This window comes from Oncorhynchus mykiss, chromosome 1 (assembly GCF_013265735.2).
Source record: "Oncorhynchus mykiss isolate Arlee chromosome 1, USDA_OmykA_1.1, whole genome shotgun sequence".
Lineage (NCBI taxonomy): Eukaryota > Metazoa > Chordata > Actinopteri > Salmoniformes > Salmonidae > Oncorhynchus > Oncorhynchus mykiss.
In genome coordinates, this window is record NC_048565.1 from 26,159,242 (window position 1) to 26,171,447 (window position 12,206).

At 44.2% G+C, this 12,206-nt stretch overlaps 1 protein-coding gene across 4 annotated transcripts in view; it reads right to left on the reverse strand.

Moving 5' to 3' along the window:
* LOC110520038 (cadherin-13) overlaps positions 1–12,206 on the reverse strand; it is a 606,276-nt gene that overhangs the window by 264,026 nt on the left and 330,044 nt on the right. For all 4 annotated transcript variants that reach the window (XM_036974547.1, XM_036974542.1, XM_036974537.1 and 1 more), the window contains one exon: positions 2,408–2,552. In XM_036974547.1, the coding sequence (XP_036830442.1) occupies positions 2,408–2,552 (145 nt within the window). The remainder of the gene's footprint in view (positions 1–2,407; positions 2,553–12,206) is intronic.

The following is a 12,206-nucleotide window of genomic DNA, read 5'->3' on the forward strand; positions in this document are numbered from 1 at the left end:
AATGATTATAAACAACGTTTGCCATGTTTCTGTCGATATTATGGAGCTAATTTGCAATATTTTTCGGCGTCGTCGTGACCGCAATTTCGGTCGATTTCTCAGCCAAACGTGAAGAACAAACGGAGCTAGTTCGCCTACAAAAATAATATTTTTGTAAAAAAGGAACATTTGCTATCTAACTGGGAGTCTCGTGAGTGAAAACATCCAAAGCTCATCAAAGGTAAACAATTTAATTTGATTGCTTTTCTGATTTCCGTGACCAAGTTACCTGCTGCTAGCTGGACAAAATGCTATACTAGGCTATAGATAAACTTACACAAATGCTTGTCTAGCTTTGGCTGTAAAGCATATTTTGAAAATCTGAGAAGACAGGGTGATTAACAAAAGGCTAAGCTGTGTCTCAATATATTTCACTTGTGATTTTCATGAATAGGAATATTTTCTAGGAATATTTATGTCCGTTGCATTATGCTAATTCGTGTCAGATGATGACAACGGTCCCGTTCACGGGATGGGGTGTCACTAGATGTTAAAGAAGCAATTAAACTTGCCTTCTTTAGACTAGTTGAGTATCTGGAGTATCAGCATTTGTGGGTTCAATTACAGGCTCAAAATGGCCTTTCTTCTGAAACTCGTCTGTCTATTCTTGTTCTGAGTAATGAAGGCTATTCCATGTGAGAAATTACCAAGAAACTGAAGATCTCACACAACACTGTGTATAACTCCTTTCACAGAACAGTGCAAACTGACTCTAACCAGAATAGAAAGAGGAGTGGAAGGCCCCGGTGCACAACTGAGCATGAGGAAAAGTACATTAGTCTCTCTAGTTTGAGAAACAGACGGAAAAGTGATCCGTGCATACGTATTCACACCCTTTGCTATGAAGCCCCTAAATAAGATCTGGTGTAACCAATACCTTCAGAAGTCACATATTTCGTTAAATAAAGTCCATCTTTGTGCAATCTAAGTGTCACATGATCTCAGTATGTATACACCTGTTCTGAAAGGCCCCAGAGTCTGCAACACCACCAAGCAAGGTGCACCACCAAACAAGTGGCAACATGAAGACCAAAGAGCTCTCCAAACAGGTCAGGGACAAAGTTGTGGAGAAGTACAGGGTTGGGTTGTAAAAAAATATCAGAATATCAATAATATACTGAGAACTCAACTTGCTTTAAAGAGTCAAACAGAGAGTGCCATGTTTCCGTGGAGCAGAGTATGTTACAATCCCTGGTGTCCCTCTGAAAAGCAACTCTCACCTTGAGCTCATCAATTTTATTATCCAGAGATTGGACATTAGCGAGTAAAATACTCGGGAGCGGTGGGTGGTGTGCACGCTTCCTAAGTCGGACCAGAAGACCGCCTCGAGTACCTCTCCTTCGCCTGTGTTGTTTTGGGTCAGCCTCTGGAATAAGTTCAATTGCTCTGGGAAGAGCAAACAAAGGATCCGCTCCAGGGAAGTCGTAATCCTGGAAGTTCTGGTGAGTTTCCCTTTTGTGTCGTGCAAACTCATTCTCTCTCTTTCTAACTGTCTTTTTCTCTGTCTCTCACAAACACACACACTAATTCACACACGTGCACACATACACACTAATACACACGGACATACATATATGTATGCACACACACCCACACACACACACACACACACACACACATAGTGAGTGACAGCTGAGGGAGAGGACAGTGTGTGGTAAGGGAGGGTGTGTGATATGGTGGAATGAGTTCAGACCTCAAAGGGCTCTGCTCTCTCTCTCTCTGACTTTCTAATTTCTGCAGCTCATAGAAGTGGAAAGAAGAGAGAGGAGAATTCATCCACTTTCCAAATGGTCTGCTTCCTGTGTGATTCATTGAACAACAAAAAGACAACAACACTGACCTCGTAAAAGGAGGAAAGGAATGAAAAGCTCAACTGATGATGTTCACCTTTCTATGGTCACATTGTTTGCCAAGGTGTGTACTAAACACGTGCATTATTCTGACACATTCATGGGTTTTTTCAAAATGTGTCTCAGTGTATGTCTTTCAAAATTGAAGAAGCACTTGAGAACAATTATGTTCTCAAGTACTGAGTACAAATAATCAATATGACAAAGTAATTACTCCAAAATTTTCCTGTCTCTCTTTTGTCCCCTCAGCAGCTTTCACAGAGACCACAATTAATGCAACACTATATAGTCTAGTCAAAGACTGGTGACAATCAATCACCATCTTCATACTAGCTTTCCCTTGACCCAGGGTTATCTTCAGTAGGAACCAAACGGCCCGAAATGGGGAGAGTCTCCAATAACTTGTCCAATAAGAAACGCTTGTTTTCTTTATCCATTGCAAAATGTTGGCAGCAGTATGCACTAATTAATATTACCCAACATGGCCATAGAAAATCAGAGAGAGCAGCGTCTCCTACCTGTAGGTGAGCCCTCCAGCACCTCTCCAGCGTAACGGGTCTCCTTGAAGATGGGCCTGTTGTCATTCTGGTCATTGACGTCCACGAGCAGGGCTACAGGACCCTCCACCAGCTTCCCATTCTGGTCTGTCACAGACACCTCCAGCTGCAGTCAGGACACACAAGGGTCAGGACAGGAGTTCAAAGGTCACAAGAGTATTTCACTCATCCAGTTGGCATTGTAGGGTTTATGCGGGATGAACACGGGTCGATAGACTTGTGAAAGTATAGAGTACCTGATTGCGTGTTAAACACCTCAGAGATTAATGTATGAGAAGAAGAGGTCAATCATGTGGTTGAAAATGTGTAAAAAAATATATATATTTTGTATGAACAAGAGTAGTTTATGTATTTATTCTCGGACTCAAACACACACACACTCGACACATAGGTACGTAACACATAAAGTAGTGACTACATTGTTTCCAATGATATTCCACTTAAAGCATTGTAAACTCTATGTAAAAAAAAAACAAAGTGGTACCAATCTAGTGCTATTCCATTTGCCCTCTCTCTCTCTCTCTCTCTCTCTCTCTTTCACAACACTACAGCAGCAGAACATATAATGTAATGAATAGATGGACAGTGATGAAAGTTAACGACTGTAATTTTCACCCAAATGATGTCGCAAGCATTTATCTCCCGCTGAAGTGAAAATGTCACTTAGAGAGAGACTTTGAAACATCAGTCCTAGGCTCTGTGCAGGGGGAGTAATTACTTTGCGTTTTGTTGCCCATGGTCCTCAATTACTCTCAACCAGCAGGAGAGATGAGTGGCTGTTCCTGTTCCTGAATGAAGTGGATGGATCTGGTGTTAGAGACCTGTGCTGCTTTGCCATGTTACCAATGAAAAGACACAATGAGAGGACACATTAGGCCTGCTCTCAGATATGAAGTGGTCCTAGTAAGCTCCAAACCACAGGAAGCATCTCAAACTCACTCACCCCACTGAGTGCAAACGTCAGTTCAACATTTAGTTTAGATTTACATTTAGTTGAGTTGTCTGTTGTGAATTGAATGTGAAATCAACAAAACATTTCCCCATGTGATTGGATTTGGATTAAAAGTTATGTGAAAAAAAGACAATTCCCTTTGATGATGGCTTTTTGCAAATTCAATGACTTTTCAAAGTCATAAAAATAATTTTGGGGGGTTGAAATGACGTTGAAACAATGTTGATTCAACCAGTTTTTGCGCAGTGGGACCCCTAACTCTCTTCCCAGAATGACTCTAGAGTGTGCTCTCATCAAACTATGGATTCTTTCATTCACCATAGTTATTTATCTCTCCCTATCATCCCACTTCACAATGTCCCCTTCTCTCCATCTCCACTTCTCTCCCTTCCTAGCTCTTGACACTGTATCAGGTACCTGTGTGATGAAAGGCACTCCCTCCCTCCATCCAGCCCGCTGTCCTGCCTGCCTGCCTTGCCTGCCTGCCTTGCCTGCCTGCCTGCCTTGCCTGCCTGCCTTGCCTGCCAGCCTCGATCAGTCTCTGGAGCTCCTGGAGACAGATTTTACATAAGCCCTCAGTGTTGTGGTGCTTATCCTGCCTTTCTCTGCCATACAGTTCCTGGTTTCTCACTGTGATATCTCTTAGTTTAGTCTCTCTCTCCATCTCCCCCTCTCCCCTCCCCCTTCTCTCTCTGTAAAAGTGGCTAGGCTGGGGGTGGAGCTTCATTGGCTCTTCCTCTAAGAAAAGTTGAGAGCCCTCCCCCCACAGGCCCATATAATTTATTTATGTATTCAACATCTCCTTACACTGCTGTATGGGCCCAGTCAGTCAACCCCACACAGGCGGGACCTCGCCGGCTTAGCAGAGCACAGGCGAAACAAACAAATTCCAACATCTGACACAAGCAAGCTGATTGAATTACTATGAGTCAGAGTGTGAGCCCCAGCTCTGCTTAGTTAACATACCCACCCGTCTGAGATCCAATTTAGCATCATGTGTCGTACACTTCAACTTTGAAATGAGAAGCCTTAATGTTAATTCTTCCCTACCTGCCCCATAGTTTATATGGAGAGCTACTCAGTATGCTCATTGTACTCTGCACTGTCTGAAGATATTGTCGGAAGACGTCACGTACCGGTACCTTGAAAGTGTTTAACCCCAGACTGGATCAGTGTCATTTCAACAGATAATGAACATAAGGAGCCGCTCTAAAACTAAAATGAAAAAAAATTGAATTAGTGTATGACATCACTTGACATTACAGTCACACAGTCACCTCTGTCCACTGTTTCACACCATCAGAATAACTTATGTACCCGCTTCCTCTCTGCCGTCCAATAGAAATAGCTAACAGGATAATTCCCCTGAGAGTCCGACCCAAGGTATCCATCACAGAGAGTGGTTCGGTGGCAGTGCCCTTCTCTTCTCTTATCTAGCACATGAGCTGCTCCTGCTCCCCTCACTATCAGTACTGCACGACATCTCTCCCCCTCTCTATCACACAGGTCATCCACTCTCCCTCTACCTCTTCTATCTCGCCATCTCCAGTGGTGGGCCCCAGGCCAGGCGCACAAGGCATAATGGTAGTATTGAACAGAAGGTGAAGTGAGAGCGTTAGGGGTTAGAGACCTAATGGCCCTATACATTATCAACTCTTCTCCTCTGTCCTTTCTCCTCGGCTGTGTTGTCGATGTGGAAGCAGCAGCACAGACTACAGTACAGTAGCAGTGGATTTATGAGGGGGCATTTCCTCTACCTACATGTATGTCTTCATCAGCAAAACTGACTCCCAACTAATGGTGCTCATATGAGCAAAGTCACAATCTCATTTTCTCCAGCAAACCATGTCCCACACAAACACAAAGGTTAAAATCATAAAACACATATAGTATATATGTCTGTATATGGCCTAGACTAAAAAACACATACCATCTAGTCCTGTGTATCTGATCCAGCTTGCCTGAACCATCAAAAGTAATTAATATTTCAGTGTTTTGTACCGTAGCATATGTGTGGTTTAAATAAGCCGCCTAACATGACATAAGCGGCTCCTTATGTACACCTAATAAATTCTAACAATCAAAACACAGACTAATCCTGATAATTACAAACACACCCACACACACATGCACACACACCAAAAGAACAAAACATGAATAGGGTAACACCTAAATGAGAACACATTCATTTAGGGATATTTAGGAACACAAAAGGCTTCCTTTAGAGACAGGGATTTATAAACAGGCCCCCTGTGAGTCCTATTGATATTCTCCTTGACACAAACACACCTCACAGCGTGCCGTGTCTGAGCGACTAAGATAATATTAGCTGTGAGTGAGGCACCTCACATCTGATCTTCGGAGAATGTATGAACAGAGCCATCATCTGATTGGGAGACAAAGGAAACGGCTAACATAAGCCCGACTTCAAACGCAGGACTGTGCATACTGTATGCAATAACTTTTCAAATGCCACTGTCACGGATGTGAAACGGCTAGCTTAGTTAGCGGTGCGCGCTAAATAGCGTTTCAATCGGTGACGTCACTTGCTCTGAGACCTTGAAGTAGTAGTTCCCCTTGCTCTGCAAGGGCAGCAGCTTTTGTGGAGCGATGGGTAACGATGCTTCGAGGGTGATTGTTGATGTGTGCAGAGGGTCCCTGGTTCGCGCCCGGGTATGGGCGAGGGGACGGTCTAAAGTTATACTGTTACACCACAAACTCACCCCATCAAATAGCTTTGATTTTCCAGTCTAACTCCGTGACAGTCAACACACACCTCAGCTAAATGACACTGGTTGTCTTGTACTCTTACCTTTGTTGTTTTCAAACATTCCATTTCTTTAAAATGTTTACACCCTGTCAATTGCACTTAATTTCACAGTACACACTCCTGGTGCTGTACAGAGAGAGTTTTAGACAATGTACACAAATTATATGTACTACAGTGCATTTCTTTACTTCTTTCTTTGTCCATGTGACTAGAGCTCTGTCTCTGGCGAGGTGAGGTGAGATGACCCTTCTGGCTGGTGGAAAACCATGTCATGATGCAAGTATCTCTCATTACAGACCGTCCCTGCTTTATCTGTTGATTTATTTCTAAATCAGGGCCAGATGAATGAGAGATACCAGACCAGTGATTTAAGAGATAGCTAAAGAAAGCCACACCGTCCGCTGCCCGTGTGTTTGCATGTCCATTATGCATTGTAACTATAAATTCATTATTTATACATACTTTGGGTATCGAATTCACCTCATTGATTTCAGTAGCTTCTACAAATTATCAGGCAGCCATCTTTTGACGAGCATTTGTATTAAACAATATAACATTTGAGATTATTATGTGTAAGTACTTGGAATGAGTCTGTAGCCCAGGACCTCTAACTGAGATCATTTAAATTGTGGGTGAAACAAGTCAGCTACAGCAATGCAGTAAGACAGGGCTTTGTATACAGCTGAATAAGTCAAATGCTGTAGAAGACAATAGATAGAAGACAACGACTGAAGTCAGTGACAACATAGTATACCTAGCATAGCTGGGTAATTCAATTCTCGAATCTGTAACTCCTCTCTCTTTCTTTCTCTGATAGACATGCCAGCAACTACTTACTATGGGACTATGAAACATATGCACCACCCCCCATAGTCGCACACAAGTTCTGTGGAGTCGACTGAATTAGCACTCCCATGTCCCCATGTGCCATGGGGACCTCCCCATGGCACATGCTTAACTAGTATCTCAATGTGGATGAAAGCCTGTGACCCCAGAGGAATAGAGCATTGGTACGGCATGTATAGGAGCCTATATACTTAGAAAAAAGGGTTCCAAAAGTGTTCTTCGGCTGTCCCCATAAGAGGACACATTTGGGTTCCATGTAGAACCCTCTGTGGAGAAGAACACTTTCAAGTTCTAGATAGCACCTTTTTTTCTAACATGTAAGAGCATGCAGCTCACTCCCAAAGGTCAAAATTAATGAAGGGAGAATTGTCATATACTTAAAATACAGTCATTGAGCATTCTTTGCTAAATCTGCATACATTGCTGAATGACTCGTAATGCTCTTGTAAGCATGTGGTGCCCTAAGAAAATGAGCCAAAGGCAGCGAGAGAATTTCACAGTCCAAACTGAATCAATGGCAGGCACGTTGCCCTAATTTCCCAGTGCCATTCCTGAGGGAGGCAGCTAGCTGCTAATGGGAGCCCAGTGACACTGCATTGCATTCTGTACACAGCTCTGTGCTTGTTAGGAAAATGAGTTAGCGATTTCTATCACTCTAAATATTTCCTAAAGTTTAAAATGTGTGTGTTTTTAAGAGGAGGCAGTGATTTAATTTGGAGGAAAATTACTTAAAGGTAGGAAGAATGAGAGAAGATGGGTTTCTCTCACTCTCTGGTGAGAAAATTACACGCAGCACACATCACTGGCTGTCAGAGTCCGCCATTACAGGATGTTTATTAGCTGAGTTGGCCATGCCTTCACAAACTGCAGACATCAGACCACTCACTTCTCCATGATTATATAATTCTCTTTTCCTTTCTCTCTCTCCCTCTCTCTGAGTGGTTAGATATCTTTCTATCTTTGTCACTGTAAAAAACTAAGAGATGAAATATTTCAAATTGAGCCATAAGAGCTCTCTACTACCCTTCATGGTTGATCAGCCTTCTCTGACTACCTCCCTCTCTGAGTGGTTTGCTAGCTCTCTCTCTTACTTTCTCTCTCGCTTACTCAACATTCAAGAGTCAACTCTACCATTTACTAGCCTCACTGATATCGCAAGCTTACATGGATGTTCGCTTCATGGTAATAGCGCAGCGGTAATCAGTCTGGTAATTACGAGGCTAACCATTTACTCTAGATTGAATGAAACACAATGGATAATATCTGCTTGAGTCATGAACGGTTGACAGTTTCCACATTGACGTCTCACAAAAGGGATCGTTCAAACATAGCCTTAGTCCAAAAAAGAACATTGATGAAAACCATTTCACATGCACACACCTCTGAAGAAAAAGTCAGTAACCTTGACATGAGAGGAAAGCCATTTATTGGGTTCCCTCCCTGAACTACAATAACCACTAAAACAGAATACTGTACACTTTGAATAAGCATTATCTGACTAACACAGAGGATGAAAGGAGCTACAGACCGCTGCAGAAGCAACCATGCATTGCAAAACTGGAGAGCAATCTGTCCGGTGAAGTCCACACAACACATTGCATCTATCAAACATGACCTACAGCAGGGATGATCAACTAGATTCAGCCATTGGTCAGAGCGGATGGTCAGAGTGTAACGCTCGTCGTTGGAATGAGGTGAGGACCAAAGCGCAGCGTGGTAAGTGTTAATCTTGTTTTATTAAACCGAGAACACTAAACAAAATAACAAAGGAGAAACGAAACGAAACAGTTCTGAACGGTGAAACAAAATACAGAACAGAAAATAATCACCCACGAAACACAAGTGGGAAAAGGCAACCTAAGTATGATTCTCAATCCGAGATAACTAACGACACCTGTTCAGGATTTGTATTTTTATTGGGGGGGCAGGGTCGAGATGAGGAGGGGGATAATTTAAGATACTCTTTGAACTTTGAAGAGGTAGGTTTTCAGGTGCTTTTGGAAGATCTGTATGGACTCTGCTGTCCTAGCTTCAGGTGGAAGCTGTTTCCACCATTGCGGTGCCAGGACAGAGAAAAGCCTGGACTGGGCTGAGCGGGAGCTACACTCCCATAGGGGTGGGAGGGCCAAGACACCAGAGGTGGCAGAACGGAGATCTTGGGTTGGAGTGTCGAGTTTGAGCATAGTCTAAAGGTAGGGAGGGGCAGTTATTCTTGCTGCTCAGCAGGCAAGCACCATGGTCTGAGCGCACATGCTGATTGGCTATTATTTTATACTAGCTGGCTTCCCTTGCATTCAATGCTACGGGAGGCAACAATGCCATACTCTTTTGGACCAGACAGCATCAGATAGATATGCTACACATACTGAGACAAAGCGGAGCTGTTTCGTTCGCTCGGATGCTTTCTCCGGTGAAATACATTCAGCCTATTACGAATTTAAGGACATTTATGGTCATTTTTCAGGGGGAAGCCTGGCTTCCCTTGGCATCCATGAATACATGCCACGGAGTTTCTCTCTAATCAGTTAGTAATGCTACAGAATATTGGCTGCTGATTATGTTGACTCTTTTGGAGAAAAGGCTTGGATTAGCTTAAAGACTTGAAGTACCTCAAACAAAACAAATCCTGCCTCTTTCCTTTTCCTCTCGCTCTTGCTCACTTGCTCACTCTCTCGCTCGCTCTCTCTGTCTCTTTTCCTCTCTCAGTATGGACACATTTACTTTGAAACTAAATCCCTGTGAGGGCAGGTAGAGAATGGTTTCATTAGAAAAGAGGGACCTGTGCTACGTGGCTGTGTGTGGCCTGGACCACAGTGGGGCTCTGCTCATTGTGACGGTGAAATAGAGCTGAGCGGGGACTTTATCATTTACCTTAAATATACTCAGAAAGGACTGTATTGAACTGCTGAAAGAGCCAAGTCAAGCATTTGGAAGCCGCTCCACTTCATCATGTTGAAGATTCACTCTGTATTTAGCTCCTCGTAGGCATTCAAGAACATGCTGCTCATTCCTCACATTCCAGAGAGACTGCTCTCCTCTCCTGCAGCTCTGCCTATTTCAGGCTACCTCTACCTCCAACACATCACACCTGCCTCAGTGGACTGGGCTGGCCCTAGCCTTTTGGGGGCCCTAAGCGAAATTTGGTTGGGGTGGCCCCCCACCTCGCGTAAAAAAAAATAGTGGCCCCTCACTTGACAGTGGAGAGACATTTTTCCTGAAATTCTACTTACTTTTCCATAAGGCAGAAAAAAATATATATGTTTTACAGTTAATTTCCTGCAAATCTAACCATTTTGCCATGTGATGGAGATACATTTTAGCAGTTTTAAAAGCCTACAAGAGCGGAAATAAATGTTCAGCTGAAAGACAAATTCCATAGCTTACCCATGATGTTGCAAAATGATTTAAGTAATCGTTTTTGTCAAAGTATGATATATTTGGGTTTGAAGTGGTAACTTTTGATAACGTGCTAATACTTTTCAGTCTACATTTCTTTTCAGGGCTGGGTTTTATTTGAATGTTACCAACCACCAGCATGGCATTGTTAATTAATCAGAAACACATGCAAAGTTCTTTCTCTTTGTGAGTCGCGACAGATCTGAGCAATATTATAGATAATCTTTAACAGAGCTGAACAGCTTTTTGCCCTAGCCTACACTTGGCCGCCTGAGCTATGAAGCAAATTAAAACAGGGTGTGAAAACCTCCATGCACCTCCACTTTTTTACCAGCAAATTATCATAATCCTTTGGATAATCTGTGAAGTTTCACTTCTGTTTAGCTAGTCTGTATCGAGCCAAGTCATTGTAGCCTATCATTTCAGCTGTGAATACTTGTAACGGTTTTCTTGATGAGAAGGAGAGTCGGACCAAAATGCGGCGTGTCTATTGCAATCCATGTTTAATGAAGTAACACACTAAACACAAACACTATCAAAACAATAAACTTAACGAAAACCGAAACAGCCTATACTTGTGTAACCTAACACAGAACAATGACACTAAGGACAGGAACATCAGGACACTAAGGACAATCACCCACAACAAACTCAAAGAATATGGCTGCCTAAATATGGTTCCCAATCAGAGACAACGATAAACACCTGCCTCTGATTGAGAACCACTTCAGACAGCCATAGACTTAGCTAGAACACCCCACTAGCTACAATCCCCATACATACACACCACATACACAAACCCATGCCACACCCTGGCCTGACCAAATAAATAAAGATAAACACAAAATACTTTGACCAGGGTGTGACAGAACCCCCCCCCCTAAGGTGCGGACTCCCGAACGCACCTCAAAACAATAGGGAGGGTCCGGGTGGGCGTCTGTCCATGGTGGCGGCTCCGGCGCGGGACGTGGACCCCACTCAATCAATGTCTTAGTCCCTTCTCCTCGCGTCCCTGGATAGTCCACCCTCGCCGCCGACCATGGCCTAGTAGTCCTCACCCAGAACCCCACTGGACTGAGGAGCAGATCGGGACTGAGGGGCAGCTCGGGACTGAGGCAGCTCGGGACTGAGGGGAAGCTCAGGAGTGAGAGGAAGCTCAGGAGTGAGAGGAAGCTCAGGCAGGTTGATGAATCTACCAGATCCTGGCTGGCTGGTGGTTTCGGCAGATCCTGGCAGATCTGGAAGAGTCTGGTCGACTGGCAGATCTGGTCGACTGGCAGATCTGGAAGAGTCTGGTCGACTGGCAGATCTGGAAGAGTCTGGTCGACTGGCAGATCTGGAAGAGTCTGGTCGACTGGCAGATCTGGAAGAGTCTGGTCGACTGGCAGATCTGGAAGAGTCTGGTCGACTGGCAGATCTGGAAGAGTCTGGTCGACTGGCAGATCTGGAAGAGTCTGGTCGACTGGCAGCTCTGGCTGCTCCATGCTGACTGGCTGCTCCATGATGACTGGCAGCTCTGGCTGCTCCATGCTGACTGGCTGCTCCATGCTGACTGGCAGCTCTGGCTGCTCCATGCTGACTGGCTGCTCCATGCTGACTGGCAGCTCTGGCTGCTCCATGCTGACTGGCTGCTCTGGCTGCTCCATGCTGACTGGCTGCTCCATGCTGACTGGCTGCTCTGGCTGCTCCATGCTGACTGGCTGCTCCATGCTGACTGGCAGCTCTGGCTGCTCCATGCTGACTGGCTGCTCCATGCTGACTGGCGGCCCTGGCTGCTCCATGCTGACTGGCGGCCC